The sequence below is a fragment of the Rattus rattus genome, chromosome 4, assembly GCF_011064425.1.
Source record: "Rattus rattus isolate New Zealand chromosome 4, Rrattus_CSIRO_v1, whole genome shotgun sequence".
Taxonomy (NCBI): domain Eukaryota; kingdom Metazoa; phylum Chordata; class Mammalia; order Rodentia; family Muridae; genus Rattus; species Rattus rattus.
The window spans coordinates 40,622,068-40,640,410 of NC_046157.1; the positions used below are offsets into that span (position 1 = coordinate 40,622,068).

At 41.0% G+C, this 18,343-nt stretch overlaps 1 protein-coding gene across 1 annotated transcript in view; it reads left to right on the top strand.

Annotated features, from left to right (window-relative positions):
• Positions 1-18,343, top strand: part of Abi3bp (ABI family member 3 binding protein) — a 197,424-nt gene that overhangs the window by 31,674 nt on the left and 147,407 nt on the right. The window contains exon 2 of the mRNA XM_032900306.1: positions 17,987-18,166. Coding sequence (XP_032756197.1) covers positions 17,987-18,166 — 180 coding nt within the window. The remainder of the gene's footprint in view (positions 1-17,986; positions 18,167-18,343) is intronic.

Sequence of the window (18,343 nt, forward strand, 5' to 3'; positions counted from 1 at the left end):
GCACTGTTTTAGACATGGTATATGTTTAGGCTTATCTTGCCACTTTTAATTTTCATTGTTCTAAATCTGGGACAGAAGTTCTGCTAAGCTTGCTAGATAGTACATGGAAATTGGAAGTTCAGTTTTTCAAGAGGGTTTGGAACACACACACACACACACACACACACACACACACACACACACACTCCTGATTTAGAACTGTGGATATGCAGAGATATTTATTAATGGTAAAATTACTGTAGTTAAGAAATCTGCGTGTGGCTTACCTCTCTAGTTAAGTACATCCTCAAAGAACATTCCTCCTAATGAAGCAAGGCTACAAAGCACATGTTTGTTTTCCTGGCTGTCGTGCCCGCTCATTCTCCTGCCTCTCCCACTCTCTCATTTGTTCTCTGTTGTCTTGGTTGATTTATCGTTATAGCCGCAAGCCACATGTTTCCAATCTGGACTAATTTTATGATAAATCCCACCAATGCTAATAAGCATGTATGCCAAGCTCTGGCACAATTTCCCTGCCTCATGAGTTGAGCTGTGAGCCCTTAGCCCAGGATGAGAGTCACATATGGTTCCCCTTGGCAGGTGGCTTCACATCTCAGGGCTTTCCCACATTTGTCTGCTGCTGCTCCTTACTCACTGGCCGCTCTTCAGTCTCCTCTGCTGATTCATTCTCATCTAACCAGTTTCTCAAACTGGAGCATCTCAGGACTGAGGCATCGGCTCTCTTCTCTCATGTCCTTGTTCCCTTGGTGATCTCATCTAGTCTCATGATTTTAAAGTGATCTAAATACAATACGCTGAAATTCCCTATTGCCAGCCAGGATCAGATCCATTTAACTGACTCCCCATTTAATGTCTATCCTTGGTTTTCTAACTGATACTAAGATCCAGCACGTCTCACACGAGGTGCCAGAAAATACTGTACCCCAACCTTTCCCCTGCTATGGTCTTTGCTAACTCCGTTAGATATTATGCCACCTTTCTGTGTGTTCCCCTAAAGACCTCTAAATACATCGGTGGTCCTTTCACACATCCTCCTCTCACACATCAAGGTTGATGCAGTTACAAGCCTTTGAAGCTTTCTTCTTCAGATTTTACCCAGAATTGTTGGGTTTTCCTCAGTTATGTTCTCTCCTAGTCAAAGTAGACACTCTTCTATCACATAATTGCCGTCACTCTGTGACAGCTCACATTTATCTTTCAGAGTAGCCTCAATGCAGCACCCAGAGTCTGATGAACAAATGATGGATGGGACCTAAAGGTTCCTGAGCTCCCAGAGTCAAGGACGCAGTCTGCCCAGTGGTCTATGAATTTGTCTCAGTTCACCTAATGGCTTCCTTCCCACTTGTCCTCTCCGACTATGTTCCTCTCTCCAGACTTCACATCTCATATTCCTTCCTTCTAGAACGTTCTTCCTTGATACACCTGAATGATCAGCTCCCTCACTTTCTTTGTGTCTTCATCCTAAAGGGAAGTTATCTCCCTTCTCTAGCAAAGGCTGTGTGCCTGCACGAACTCACCCCTCCTAAGGGGTTTCTGGCTCCGTTTTCTTTCACGGTGTTTTCCAATGTCTGCAGTTGTCAGATTGCTTAGATTAGTGTTGGTAACTGTCTCAACTCTGGATGGCTTCAAAACAACAAAAGCACATGTATTGCTCAATCACGCTTATTAATATGACTAGCTTTCTGTTCTTTGTAATAACCAGGACCAAGGCTTCCGCTGGTCCAGGCACTCTGGCCAGTGCAGGACAGAAAGCCAGTAAAAGTTCTTACTCTAACAGTTCTCACTGCTAACCTGAAAGCGTCCTTTAGTGAGTGGCCTGGTACTGAGGGTTAGTTACATGCCCATGGCTAATCTCAGGGAGATGGAGACACATTCATGTGCCCAGAGTAAGGAAAGTATCCTCTGCTGGAGGAAAAGTTGATGAATGTGTTGCAAGGCAAAAGTGGGTCAGCACAGTCATTGACAGTAGAGTTCAGCACCACTATTTTAAAAGTCCTCCCATATCGAAGGAAGGATGACTTCTAGGGCTAGGCCACGCCCTACCCTTATGATGCTGTTATGACAGTCCCCTGCCATGCAGTGGTTCGCATACGGACATGGTCTCCGTGCTTCCTTCCTGAGCCAAATCTGTTGCTTTACTGGGCAGACAACAAGCCCCTCGTGCTAGGAAAAAACACACAGCTTGGATTCTCCATATGCAATCTATGCCTCCTTCCTGATGACGAGTGCGGTGATTGTTCTCTGTGTGGTTATGGAAATCAAATTTTGTTGATTTGATGAGAGGAGGCACATCTTAGTTTCCTACCCAGCCAAGTTTTATGATTCCGTAAAAACTAAAAGTTTAAAAATGCAAGGAAGACTATGCATCTTTGCTTTTTCCTGAGCCTAGTGGATACATGCTGTTTCTGATAACAGTGAGCTGCTAACAGGGGTTTCCCACACGCGCTCCCATGCCCTGTAGCTTCTTATCTCAAGCTTCACTTTCAGCTCAGAATCATTGGGGATGTTTTACACCTCATCACAACTACAGATAAACCAATCCCTTGGCACCAAACAAATCCAAGTTTTGTTCTTAGATTGCCCACCAGGATCTGATCTCAAGGTCTCAGAACCGTCTGGGTCTGTTTAGCTCCATGCCACGTGCTCTTTGGAAAGATGTAGCTGAGATGCACTGTCGAGGACCTACAGTTGCCTGGTTGACTATTAGTCTATTGCTACTTCACTTTCTTCGTTGGATCAGAGCAACAAAGAGGAAAAGAAAAGACTAAAGAATGAAGGAGAAGCTGCCAGGGAGTCACCGTCCTAAAAATAAATGTAATGAGAGGAATTTAGGAAAAGCATACGAGAGAAAATAATCCTTAAGTTGATTATAAGTGATTCCATGACAATGGCTGGCCAGCAAAATTCTGTCCAAAGGGCAATTCCAGGATTTTATGATTTCCAGCCCTCTTAATCCTGTTTTATAGCTTAGCCCAAAGCCCCCAGAGTTGTTGCCTTTTTGTCTGAAGTTAGCACTTCCTGTTTGTGTTGCCGATTCCAAGTTTGAGGCTATTATGCCACATTAGCAAAAGCTGTACGCCTTTCAGATGACTGACCACTGAGCTATTTCCAAAGACAAGCATCTCACACCCCTTGCCAAATGCCCTGTTTGCAAGGAGAATGGACTGATGAACACCAGAAGTGCTGTGTCTATGGTCAGTGAATCGAGGCCTCTGTTAATCAAACTTGAATTTAGGATGGAGAAAAGTGGTTCACTGCTAAATCAACAAAATCCCCAGTCTGGCCCTGGCGTATCTGCCCAGTGTCTTCTCAAGAGGGACAGAGGAGAACAGACAAAATTGATTTCAAGATTTTTCCAACTCCTCTGCTGTCAGTATTTATGAGTATGATCCTTGCATCTCAACCAGAGTGGATTATTTACTTTTAGAGCTATGTTCACGATTTTCAGTTCCATGTGGGCTGTGCCTTGACCATTTTTTTTTTTTTTAATTTGACTACTCTTCCAAATTCTGGCTTTGACACTTATTGTCAAAGCTGAGTTGAAGTCCATTCTTCCTTAGGAGCATTTCTCTGTAAAATAGTCTCTGCTCTCTCTAAATTCAATAAATCTCAATTATCCCATGTATTGGTAGCCCCCCCCCCCAAATGTCGGCTAAAGTCCTCCAGGACGAAAATAGCATTGCTGACTCCAAGCAATGTTTGGAAAAATAGCATCCTGTGCCTCAGAAAAAGATCCATTCTTCCTCTGCAAATTTTTTGCTTTTAGCTGTTATTGTGTTTGTTATGAGTATTTTGCCTGCATGAATGTATGGACGCTATGTGTATGCCTGGTCCACAGAGGGCAGAAGGTGTCAGATTCCTAAATCTAGAAGTGCAGACATTTGGGAACTGTTGTGTGAGTCCTAAGAACTAAACCAGGGTCTACTGCAAGAGCGACAAGTGACCTTAACTGATGAGAGACATCTCTTCATCCCTCAAGTTAACTCTAAAAAATTTCCTCTCCCCCGCACTCTCTGCTTCCCTCCCTACCTCCCTCCTTACCTACCTGCCTGCCTCCTGCCTTTTTCTTTTTTTAATCAACCAAATTTTCTTTAGTAATATAGTTGATTGCCAAAGGAAACACAAGTAGTAAGCAGCAATTATGTTATAAACAGAAAGCAGTGTGCCCATGAGGCATGTGGAGGAATAGAACGAAAACTGCTAAAACACTGTCAGTGTGCAACTTTTCAGATGTTATCTAACCCTGTGGTGCTTTTCTCCTGGAGTATGTAAGTCACGTCTATATTGTAGCTCTTCATGAGATTTTTCTAGAGTCACTGTGTTTATCCATTTTCTCATTAGACAGGGAGCTCCTTGAAAGTCATTCAAATGGAGTTTCACATGTGGTATTTTGGACTTAATTTTTCTTTTCTTCTCTTCTCTCTCTCTCTCTCTCTCTCTCTCTCTCTCTCTCTCTGTCTCTTTCTCTCCTGACACTTGTTTCTCTCTCTTTTTAAATTGGATATTTTATTTATTTACATTTCAAGTGTTATCCCCTTTCTTGGTTTCCCCTCTGCAAACTCCCTAACCCATCCCTCCTTACCCTGCTTCTATGAGGGTGCTCTCCTATCCACCCACCCGCTCCTGCCTCACTTCCCTAGCATTCCTCTACACTGGGGCATCAAGCCTTCACAGGACCAAGGGCCTCCCCTCCCATTGATGCCAGATAAGGCCCCTTCAACTCCTTCAGTTCTCCCCCTAACTCTTCAACTGGGGTTCCTGTGATCAGTCCAAAGGTTGGCTTCCAGCTTTCACATCAGGATCTGGCAGAGCCTCTCAGGAGACAGCTATATCAGGCTCCTGTCAGCAAGAACTTTTTGATATCATCAATAGTTTATGGGTTTGGTATCTGCATGTAGGATGGATCTCCAGGTGGGAAAGTCCTTGGATGGCCTTTCCTTCAGTCTCTGTTCCACTCTTTGTCCCCAGATTTCCTTTAGACAGGAGAAATTCTGGGTTAAAATTTTGCAGATGGGTGGGTGGCCCCATCCCTCAACCGGGGGACCTCTGGATATGGTCTCGACAGATTCTCCCTCCCCTTTGCAGGGTATTTCAGTTAATCTCATCCCTGTGAAGGCTCTTGCTCTCCTGGCATCTGGGACTTTCTGTTGCTACCTTCAGTTCCCCATCCTCCTTTGCTACACAGCTCTGTTCAATTTCCTGACCCTCTATATATCTCCTTCATCTCCTCCCAGACCTGATTCTGCCTCTCTTTTTCCCCTCCCCCTTCTCTCTTCCTTCCAAGTCCCCCCACCCTCTACTTCCCTTGATTATTTTATTCCCTTTCTAAGTAGGACTGAAGCATCCACTCTTTTGTCTTCCTTCCTCTTAAGCTTCATGTGGTCTGTGAGTTGTATCGTGGGTATTCTAAGTTCTTTGCCTAATATCCACGTATCAGTGAGTACATGTGTGTTCTTCTGTGACTGAGTTACCTCACTCAGGATGATATTTTCTAGATCCATCAATTTGCCTGTAAATTTCATGAAATCATTGTTTTTAGTAGCTGAGAAAATATTCCATTGTATAAATGTACCACATTTTCTGTATCCATCCCTCTGTTAAGGGACATCTGGGTCATTTCCAGCTTTTGGCAATTATAAATATGGCTACTATGAACATAGTGGAGCATGTGTCCTTATTACATGTTGGAGCAACTTTTGGGTATACACTCAGAAGTGGTAAACCTGAGTGCTCAGGTAGTACTCTGTCCAGTTTTCTGAGGAACCTCCAGACTGATTTCCAGAGTAGTTGTACCAGTCTGCAAACCCACCAACAATGGAGGAGTGTTCCTCTTTCTCCACATCCTCTCCAGCATCTGCTGTCACCTGAGTTTTTGATCTTAGCCATTCTGACTGGTGTGAGGTGGAATCTCAGGGTCGTTTTGATTTGCATTTCCCTGATGACTAAGGATGTTGAACATTTCCTTAGGTGCTTCTTGGCCATTCAGGTTTCTCAGTTGAGAATTTTCTGTTTAGTTCTGTTCCCCATTTTTTAAAAGGGTTATTTGATTCTTTGGAGTCTCACTTCTTGAGTTCTTTGTATATATTGGATATTAGCCCTTTATCAGATGTAGGATTGGTAAAGGTCTTTTCCCAATCTGTTGTCCTATTGACAGCGACCTTTGCCTTACAGAAGCTTTGCAATTTTATGAGGTCCCATTTATCAATTCTTGATCTTAGAGCATAAGCCATTGGTGTTCTGTCAGGAAACGTTCCCCTGTGCCGATGTGTTTGAGGCTCTTTCCCACTTTTTCTTCTATTAGCTTGAGTGTATCTGGTATTATGTGGAGGTCCTTGATCCATTTGGACTTGAGCTTTGTACAAGGAAATAATAATGGATCAATTTGCATTCTTCTACATGCTGACCACCAGTTGAACCAGTGTCATTTGTTGAAAATGCTGTCTTTTTTTCCATTAGATGGTTTTAGCTCCTTTGTCAAAGATCAAGTGACCATAAGTGTGTGGGTTCATTTCTGGGTCTTCAATTCTATTCCATTGATCTACCTGCCTGTCTCTGTACCAATACCATGCAGGGTTTTTTGTTTTTGTTTTGTTTTGTTTTTGTTTTTTATCACGATTGCTCTGTAGTACAGCTTGAGGTCAGGGATGGTGATTCCCCTAGAAGTTCTTTTATTGTTGAGAATAGTTTTCACTATCCAGGGTTAGTAATGAAGGTGAGTTGGAATTCTTGGGAACACAGAGTCATTTAACAGAGTAAAATGAAATTGCTTTGGGGAACAGAATAGATTGAGTTGTAAGTAACACAGTCTTCAGCCCATGTCAATAGAGACAATTAAGTGCCAATTGCTTTATTTTCATTTAGCGTTTGGCTAAGAGTAGAACTGAGAATAGCCAATTCGAACAGCACATTTGATTTTCAGGGACTTGGAGTGGTTGAGTGTCATTAAGTTGTCAGACGTAAGATGTCTTCAGTGCCTTTCATTTGAAAGTGTTCTGTTTAAATAAGGTCCTGAACACTTTAGCTGCTTGTGTTAAGGAAGTGAAGGGCAGTGTTTTTACCACGTTACTTTAATGCGGTCCACAGGGGCCCTATAGGATCTAACTCTGCAACTCACTTCTATTCTCCTTGACCCAGTCTCTCCAGACAACTCAATAACAGCAACCACTCTGCCTTCAACAACTCTGCTCATGGGGTGTCTTATGGTCAAGAACACTGTTCAGCCCTTCCTTCCCTGCACATCCCTGTGGTTTGGCTGATTAATTCCTAACCATTCACTGGATGCACTGTCCCCCTCAGGCCACAGCAATTGCTTATTGGTGGAAGACAGGACCACCTCAGTGGTATAATCTTGGATTTCTATCCTGGTGTTCTCATGTGTCTATTTCCCTCTACCAATGTATTGCTTTGTTAGAATCCACCATTTTGTCAGCATCTTGGTTTCTACTACCCACTGGACTTCATTATCTCAATCTCAATCCCTCCAGTCTGTTGTGTCTCTTAGCTTAATTTATGCCACATAGGAACTTCCATGTTCTGTATCTTCCATGAATAATTCTCTTAATACCTAAAGGAAATCTCATTTCTTTATTTCAGATGTAGATTTTTTTCTTAGTAGAAGGAGTAAGATTTCTTTCAGAATTTGTGTTCTACATGTGAGAAGAAGAAAACCATAAACTTTTCCATACTAGAAATCTGAGTTCTAAGGGAACGTATAACTTATTCACGCGATTTAAAAAGTCAAGATGATGTTTTCTTTTTCAAATGGTTTCATTCAGTTACATCTCTTGCTAACATTTAAAAAATGTTATAAAATTCTATTTCGAGACAAAGCTTGAGTCATATCCATCTTTCAAAACTGAGAAATTTTAATAATGCGAGACCAGTAGGAAATGATGCCAAGCCTCAGGCTTTCGATTCCTTACCTGCAAAATTTCAAATGCTACATTAACCAAAACTGTAGCAGATGTTAGGAATAAGATACACACATACTACATTTGTTTGTGAATTTAAAATTTTACATTTTATTAATAATTTTAAAAATTGTTTAGACGTTTGAATTATGTTAGTTTTTACTATGAAAAAGAAAAAAGAAACAAGGCATTAAAATAGCAATTTTAATCTCAAACCAGAATTTACTATCTCAACCAGAAGAATCTCAAAGGTAGCCTTTGGATACTGAGGCCAAAGATTGCATCAAATGCCGCTTTTAAGTATATACAACACTAAAATTAATCTTTCTAGAATTGATTAATTTGGAGATAAAGAAATGAATAATTAATATGGACTATAACAGCCTTGAAACCAAAATAACTAGAAGATGAAAGACAAAATAACAGGTCAATGCTTTAGCCTACACTTCAGCTATTGCTAAGGACACCAGTGCTTGTTGGACTGCTTTATAAAAGCAAATCGGAGTTATTACATGTTAAAATAATTATCGAAATAAACTTAGTCAAAAGAAAGGAGTCCCAAGTCTTCATTTTATGCTATTGTAACAGGATATCACAGACTATGTAACGTTTATCTCAGAATCCTTTCTATTTCTTTTTCATCAGGAAGATGAGAGTCTCTATTATTATCGAGTCAATGCACAATGGACTTTCTTAAACACCTCCTAAGGCTCATGGCCTGTTTGCTTTATCCACAAGGTGAATTTCTTATGCCCTAACGACAGTTCAGCCACTTCCGCTAGCCCAAGGAACACTTATAATACTGTGAAATGACAAGGCGCTCTTGTCAAGACTGGGTATTTATGAACTAAGTGCACTAAACAATTCATGAAGATAGGCATGAGTGGCTGAAAAACAATGGCAGGCCCAGGAACCGCCTTGTTCTCGCTCTATCTCATGCTTTTATTTGACACTTAAAAAAGAAAAGAGAGAAAAAAATGATCCGATTATTAAAGACAGTTTTGTGACTGGTTGGTGATGATTTTTTTTCATGAATGATGGCAATGTTTCATTGCTACTGAGTAAATCCCATTTATTCCTTACAACACTGTCTTCACAGTAGTGGTGTTGAGTCTTCTGCATGCAGGGGTTCTTTTAATATTAGTGGTGTGATTTTTTTCTTTGGGGGATGAAAATTATTTTATAGCTAATTTGGAGTCACTTGAATTAAAAAGAGAAAGGAACATCTTTGGAAGGTTAACCGAATAGATTATGTGGGCAAAAAGAAGGGGAATGAGTTGTCTATAGCCTATTGATGTATTCCCTTAACAACAACAACAACAACAACAACAACAACAACAACAACCAGAGTGTTTTTTAAAATCTCAAAGAATCTGCAAGTTTTCTAAGTGATTTTCAGCTTTTGTATGTGCTTGGAATTTTGTTAAATGCTGGGAAATACTCTTCTTGGGCTCTGAGTCTCTGATTGGATTTGTTGGACTAATAGACACTTAAATTAGAAGCTGATTTGATTCCCAAATTATCAAACACATTACTTTTGTCTGTTTTCCAAAATTATAGCTCTCAGAAACCATAATTCAGAGAATTTCTTCAAAAGGACTAGGAGGTAGTTAGGGGAAGGAAAGAAGGATGTGTAGATATGATTACTATGCATTATATACGTGTGTGTGTGTATGTGTGTGTGTGTGTGTGTGTGTGTGTGTGTGTGTGTGTAAATGTAGCAGAGTTGTGGTTGAGGTCCTTTTTTCTCATGATTTTATCTATAAATGGAGTTTTGTAAGAAGTGATTTGAGGCTCATCAGCTTTGTTTTTGATGCATCCGAGTTTTAAAGAACAATGGTTCTCAACCGGAGCAGAGGCTACCCCAAAAGCTGCTGCCTGTACATGAGATACGTTCTAGCTGGGCTGCCTTGTCTGGCCTCAGTGGGAAAGAAAGCATGTAGCCTCACAGAGATCTGAAGTGCCAGAGTTGGGGGATACCCAGGGGGCCCCCCACGTACTCAGAGGAGAAGGGAGGGGGTTGGAGGAAGGATTGGGGAGGCAGACAGAGCGGGGCATTGAGTAGGATGTAAAGTACATAAGTAAAAAATAAATTAATAAGAAAACAAAAACAAAACAACAACAAAACCTATATATTTAAAACAATTACAAAGATTTACAAGTTTTTTAAATGGTACAAAAGTATCACAAACTGGCCTTGACACCTGCATTCCTCTTAGTTTCTCATTATGTCGTCTCACATGGTGATGCCAAGAGTCAAGAATTTTGTGACTTGCTGACTGAGGGGACATTTTCTTTGTACATCTTTTCTTTTAGCTGCGTTTGAGAAGTCCTTCACCTGTGGCTATATTGACTTGTATTGACTCTATCAGTCACGGCAGACTCAATTTACCTAGTTGTCAGCCCAATGTTCTGGAATCCAGCCATTGCATTCAAAGTCGTCGTTAGTAGCAAGTATCTAGTAGTTAGAGAATGGTGGGGATTGAAAATCGGATCAGCAAATGTGCATATGTCATGGAGACTGGGTAAGTAGCAATAACCAGAAATGTATCTGCATTTCACAGGCTATGGGGTCCAGCCTCAAGGCGCTGCTGGGTAGACAGGCCTTCCTGCTGTCTCAGAGCATGCGAGACCACTAGAGGGCAGCCGTGTAGGATCCGGCAGAGCTCACCTTTAGATAGCGGCACTACTGCAGTCGAGTGGGAGTTAATCTCCCACTGGGTCCCACACCCTGTGGTGTTTTCAGTGGGGCTTAGGTTTCTGCATGTGTTTCAGAGGAGATGAAGCTGGTCAAACCAGAGCCTTCTCCATGGCAAATACAAACCATGTGTATATTTCTTGTCACTCAAAGACTTGCCCTCATATACAGCCAATATATGGTTGTTGATCTGTCCTCCCCACTGTCTCCCTCACCCCTTCCTCTTCAAACTGTCATTGTCCAGACTAAAGAGCAGCTTTATTAGAGTCGGATCAAAGGTTCATGTGCGAGTGAGACCGTCTACACCTCAGGATAGGAGGCCCCATAGGAGCAATAATTTGTTGATGTGGAGAGTCATCTATGAAAGGTAATTTTCCTCCCATGCTCTCAGTTGGGTTATAATCCAGACCATGCAGCTACGTCTCCCTTGGTAAAACTATTAACATTGCTGAATGGCATTGCGGTGTCAGCACTGGCAGGCTTGGTCTATCATTCATTCCTCTTGAGTCACCAAATGGCGAAGTGTTGGCCCGAGCGGTCAAAACACTGGGGATTCTGACCTAGGTGGAAACTGGCTGCTTTAACTGAAGTGGGACCCATTTTTACCACAGCTGGGCAAACATAGAAAGTGTTCCATTAGGAGGAAAACATTTTCCCCTTCAGACTTTGGACATCGCTGGATTCAGACATTATAAATTTAATAGCGAACATCTTCTGGATATTTGGTGTATTTAATATTCTTATAAATAACAAGCTGGCTCTTCAGAGGCATGTCCTTAGGGATCACTCAGGAGCATTTGTGGGTACAGAGGACTCCAGTTGAACAAATGTGTGTTTCTAAGTTCTAAGAGTTCGTGTTGCCTATGGGAACCCATTCTTCAGCTGCTGGCTCATCAAATGCCGTCCTATTTTGTCTCAGAACTGGGATCATGAGAGAGTATAGCTTATGATGCCTACAAATAGATCAGGATGGATGAATAAATTCAAAATTTGAGGGGTTTTTTTGTTTATTTTTTTTTAAATTTAAAGACCCTGTTCTCTGGTACTGGGGATGTTCATGAGGCTCATGGGATTTTTTTTTTTTTTTGGTTCTTTTTTTTTTCGGAGCTGGGGACCGAACCCAGGGCCTTGCGCTTCCTAGGCAAGCGCTCTCCCACTGAGCTAAATCCCCAACCCCTCATGGGATTTTATCACAATAATTTTCTCTCTAATCTTTACAGTGTCATTTTTTCCTTAGAGTTACCAACATCTTTCTTTACAAGTCCATTGTATTTTAATTGTGTTTTCATATTTGTATTGTTAAGTCACATGTAAGGTTGCTCTGTGAGTGTCTCGGGTACTGCGTGCTGTTGTTAATTCATCTCCTGAACACTGTGAACTCTTTAACTTCACTGTCCCTGTTTATATCTCTGCTTCAACATGTGTTTTATATATATGGTGAGCAAGCTTCATTTGTAAGTTAGGGTTCACAGTGTCCAGAGTGTTTGTCCTCAGCGCACTAGTCCAGGCGTGCTGCCGCCAGCATCCTTCTACTTAAAAATTACAAAGAACTTTCCAGACAACAACTCTGGGAATGTTTATAAGATTATAACTGTTTATAACAACAGTTTTGTACATGCACGCATGCACACATACACGCACGCATGCACATACACGTGCACGCACACGCACACACACACAGACACACACACACACACACACACACACACACACACACACACAATCCATAGAGGTAATTGAATTCCACTCACCCCTTCGTTGAGGTACAGTCTCATACCATGGCAGAAGAGACCTAGTTTTTCCTCGTTTTCATAACTACTTCATTTAGACTGGACTGTTCATGGAAGCTCAGTCAAGTGTCTGGCTATTTCAGAACTGGCGAAAGCAGTTTAAATAACATTGGCTATTATTTAATTAATAGTTCCATTAAATCTTTGCACTCTCCTTAAATTATTGAACCGAAATGACTTTTTGTCTTTATGTAAAATTTCCACCAGGGAGCTAGAGAGAATGCTCAGGGCTTAACAACACTACTCTCTGGGCCTCAGTTCGGTTCTCAGTACCCGCACGCTGGTTCACAACTGTCTTTTAACTCCAGTTTTAGGAGTTTGGGCTCCTCCTCTAGTCTCTGTGGGCACCAGGCTTGCACATACACACATGTAGGCAAAATACTCATACACATAAAGTAAAACAAACCTTTTTAAACGTTTTCCCACTAGCATCCTTGACTTTTAGGTTATTGACAAGAAGGTCCTGCCATCTACCACAGAGGAGCAGAGGGGAGTGAAGAATTGTCTCACAGCCTTTGCCTCCCTAGTCACTCTGTGGATAGTGCAGAAAAATTACCAAAACTTTAAATGCATTTCTTTGTCTTGTGAAACCAGAACAGAGAGAATCAATTGAGCTGCTCTCAATCCTTAAAAAAACAAGGCAAATGGTAAATTATTGCCAAGGCCCAAGTTAAGATTATGGTTGGTATATCTTAGCACGAGAATTTACTTGAATACAATCTATGCTCTCAATTACATATAATGTCACACATTTACTTAATAAAAATACAAGATGGGATGTCTTGATAGCTCACTAATATTCTGTGTTAGTAAGACATTGGAAGGTTTTAATAGAGTGCATTTGAAAGTGCTTTCTGAGAAAACTCAATTTAGAGTGTGTGTGTGTGTGTGTGTGTGTGTGTGTGTGTGTGTTGAATGATAATAATACTAGACACTAATAAAGCTTGCTCTACCCATGCTGTGATGGCAACGTGGCAAGGTGGCAATGCCAGAATAAAGTGTCAGCCTGGCTTTGCAGACATAGGTAATTTGTTTTTCCTAATCACATCCAGTTGTATGAATGAGACATGGTTTGTTTATCCTCTCAGCCGCTGCTGGATTTTGGATTTGTTTCCAGTTTAATGGTGCTTCGAATGTTCTCATACATGTTTCACATAGACATGTTTTCGTCTCTCCTATGTGCAACAGCTAAGGATGAAATTGCTGGGCTCTTTGGTAACTTTTCAACCCTTCTCCAGCTAACATTCACAATCAAGACATAAGAGACCTCCAAATTGTACCTGATATATCGTTGATTTATTGCTACTTTCATTTTAGCCATTTCACATCATTGCAGTTTTAATTTTTCTTTCCCTTTGATTAATGGTACCGATGGAGAAATGGTAAATTACTACTTGCTCATAGTAGGACAATGCACATCTATGTCCACTTACTTGTATGGTGTCTACAGTTTCTCTTCTCCTTCTCCACGTCCCCCCCTTCCCATGTGTGTGTGTTTTGTGTGTGTGTTTTGTGTGTGTGTGTGTGTGTGTGTGTGTGTGTGTCTGTTTGTCCCTGTATGCCTATGCATTTGTATGTGTGGTATATGTCTGTGTGTATTGGTACACGCTTGTACCATGGGAATACCCATGTGTATACACATGTATAGGCATGCAGAAGCTAGAGGAAGATGTCTGGTATCTGCTTCAATCATTTTCTGCCATCTTCCCTTGGAACAGTGTTTCTTCCTAAATTTAGAGTTTGTGGCTAGACTGCCTGAAAAAGCAAACATCAGTGATCTTCCTCCCGTCTTAAGAATTTCATCATCTTGACTAGTGTGATATCAACAAGCTTCGCTATATTGAATAATACTTGGAAAGTATAAGATGTCTTTATGAGAGACTAGATGTGAAAAGGATTTTACCAAATGTATTTTAATGTTTATTTCTTTTTCTGAGATCTGCGGCTGGATGGCTGTAATGGCTTTGCTGCGTTTGACCCAAGCACGGGTTTTGTTGGTGGTGCTTTGGTTTGTTGTTACTGCTTGTTTTGGTGTTGCTTGAACTCTGGTGCCCCTTCTATAACCGAGCTTTATCCCAGGCCAAACTTCCTTTGCAGAACTTAAACCCATCCACGGCCCTAGCAGCCGTGCAGCCTCCCTCCTTTGGTTGTTCTGGTGACCAGAGTTCTTTGAGCTGACTGTGCTATCTCTTCTTTTGTCTGGTTTGCCAATCTCGCCCCATGTTTTTAACACATTTATTTACCTTTAAGATTTAAAAGTGGGCTAGTTTTTAATTTTGCTTCGGAGGACATGTTATTTACTTGTTTTTAGAATTGCACAATGGTTTGAAATATTTAGAGATACTGTAGGGTGTTGCAAATAGAGGATTAGAAACCACTGTCATGGTTCCAAGAATGTACTGTGCCAATGTTCGGCTTTTCCAAAATTTATTAACTTATTAATTTTCTAAAATATATTTTGTTTTTCTCTCCCATGCAATAAAATTTTCTTCCTGTAGCCTTTTCTTCTCCGTACTCCTGACCATCTTTGGGTAATATATTTGTTGTTTATTTATGTGTTATTTTGGTGAAGGTCGTATTGTAGTGTGTTATATTCTGTTTTCATTATTTGCCAGAAATGTAACTATGACTAAATGCTGAAAGATAACTTTTATTACATGAAGGAGCTTTAAACCATCAGGCGTGTCCAACTAGTGGCCCTATGTCCACATGTGGTCAAAGATATCTATGAATCCAGACCAGCTCAAAATCAAAACTCATTTAAATAAAGCATTGTGAAATTTTTGTAACTTGATTACACGGTTTTTGAGTGTCTACTTCATAAATGATATTATATTGGTGTTTAAATGTTGAACATTAATGATAGGATCAAACCATAATAATTCATAATAAAGATTACTTATCATTAAACATTAAAATTATTGTGTGATACACAGAGATATGAGCCCCAGATATTAGAGCATTGTCCAGAAGTATAAAGAATTATTGAATACTAATATAAACAATAGTATCAGGGATTGGTCCTTGCCCATGGGATGGGTCTCAAAAGGTTGTTTTTTGTTTTGTTTTGTTTTGTTTTATTTTGTTTTGTTAATATCCTCTCCACAGAATACTGCAAGCAGCCTGGTTGTGTTTCAACTTTTTGTGAGAACTGACAACCATCTAAAGCAGGAAAATGTGTTCTTGACTTACAGGTCACCTATTCTACTGAGAAAAAAAGGCATAATCCTGGATGCAGGAACAATTTCCCTTTAGGGGGAAATTGAATTAGACAAAATTTATTTTTTCTAAATTATATAACATTTAATTAAAAACTGGTGAAATTAAGACAAACCAAAGCCTTCAACGTGCAGCCCATAGCTTGACCACTACTCCTAACTCTGCTGAGTAATAGCAGTGTCCTTGGTGAGAATAAGGTCAGGCTAATCCAGGCAACAAGAACCTTGAGACTGAGTTTTGACCCTACAGTAAACAAAGGGATGGGCGCCATGACAGCATCCAGTGCCACTGCCTTCATTAGAAGAACTAAACTAGGTAAACTGGGAAGCTCCTTCCTTCGATTTTCAATAAGTCACTCAGTGTCTTAGTTAGGGTTTTAGTGTTGTGAACAGACACTGTGACCAAGGCAACTCTTATAGAACAACATCTAACTGGGGCTGGCTTACAGGTTCAGAGATTCAGTCCATCATCCTCAAGGCAGGAACACGGCAGCATCCAGGCAGGCATGGTGCAAGCAAAGCTGAGAGTTCTACATCTTCATCTGAAGGCTGCTATAAGGAGACTAACTTCCAGGCAGCTAGGATGAGGGTTTTAAGCTCCCACCCACAATGACACACACGCCTATCCCAACAAGGTCCTACCTCCTAATAGTGCCACTCCCTGGGCCAAACATATTCAAACTACCACACTCAGTGTCTATGGTTTTCAATAACCAAGAATAAAAATGTTTGTAAAATCATTTGCTTGGGGGAAGTGGAAAGTAATATGCACACATAGGACTTATCCTCCTGGTTGCTGAGGTGATCCACTAGCGTAGCCCTCCTGAAGGGAATACTTTTCTTCTTTCAAAGGCTTAACGCAATTCTTTTATGTACCTGTGTTAGTTGGCTTCTTGTCGCCGTGACAAATACCCAAAAGAAGTATATTAAAAGGAAGCAGGGTTTACTTTGGTTTATGCTTCGATAGGTTTCAGTGCATCGTAGAGCAACATTGTTCACCAAGAAGCAGAGAGACAGGGTGGGGCCAGAAACAAGATGAAACTTTCTAGAGCATGCCCCTAGTGTCCTTGCTCCTCCACATAGGCCCCGCCTTCTGCTTTCTACCATTTCCAATTAATGTCACCCTCTTACAAATCACTCAAAGGATTAATCTACAGATGAAGCTGAAGTTCTCATGATCTACCCTCAGTGATTTGATCCACCAACCAAGGACCAAACATTTAACTTGCAAGGTCTCAGAAAAACATTTTCCACACAAAGCCTTACAGTCCTACATTGATCAAGACTGTTCAGAATCACTTGGGCTGAGTTACAATAAAATCTTCAGTGTGACTATTGAGGGCTCATGCTGTACTGATGTGGTGGTTAGCATTTATTCAACCTATGACTTTGGTAAATGAGAAACAGAATGTGAATTCTTAAATCAGTAAAGGCAGTCTCCTAAAAGGACAAAAATATTTGCAGAATGAAGAGAAAACCCATGACCCTAATCTTTCAAGGCACACGCGTCTTATAATTCAGAAATTTGAGTCACCTGAGAAAAATAATCGACTATATTTTATATAACTTCATGAATGAGGCCTTGGCCAGCAAGCATCATTTAAATAGGCATGGATCCTTAATGAAACAAATTAACAGGGGACTAAAGAACACATGGTGGTCTGGGGAGATCTGATGCAGTGGCTAAGAGGATTTCATGCCTTTATAGAGGACCAGAGTTTATTTCTCAGCACATACGTGTTAGTTCTCAACCACAGGTAGTTCCAGTTCTGGGGATCTGATACCCTATTTCTGTTTTCAAGGGTTCTTGCATGCAATATCACCCATTTCAGCACCTCAGCAAGCCCTATACCAGAAACATTCCTTCTTCCTCCATACCTTGTTCTATTAGTTGCCAAAACCTGAGGGTAAAGGTCTGGAGAGCATCCCAAGGATGGTGAGATGGTTCAAGGTACATTGGTTAAATTTTACCAATAAGGAACTTCAGCTTCTTGCACCATATATATATATATATATATATATATATATATATATATATATATGAAATATTCTGGCCTACTTTGGAAAAAATGAGCCCCCTCACTCCCATGCAACACCTCCCCCATACTCACCCCTTCAGTAACAAACTACCAAGAAGTAGACCTCTCAATATTTTGATTTTTATTTTAGTCTGCTTTATACGCTATTAAGCACATTTTCCTTGATTTTAATGTCAGTCAATGTTCTGGTCACCTGATCATACTAAGAAGCCGAAGAGATCGCATTTGTCCTATGAGTAGCGCCCCCAGCAGTCAAGGGCTGCTGAGTGCTGGTGGCTGCAGTATGAGAGGAGGGGTGAAATCGGGCACTTACCTATGTTTCTATGATCAGGTAAAAAGCCGAGTCTGAAAGTGCACATCAATACCACCAGCGACTCCGTCCTCTTGAAGTTCCTGCGTCCAAATCCGAACGTAAAGCTGGAAGGATTCCTCCTGGGATATGGCAGCAACGTGTCTCCAAACCAGTATTTCCCTCTTCCCACAGAAGGAAAATTCACGGAGGCTGTGGTTGGTAAGGTGTTTGGGGACGGGACTCATGGTTGGGTGGCAAGAAGTAACAACTGCGACAAGATATCCAAACACGGAAGATGAGAAACATTTCTTCTACATCCTTGGCTGACTCAGTGTAGCAACACAAATCACCTTTGTAACTGCAACCCTAGGGCCCAAGTTCTTTATACTAAAGGTT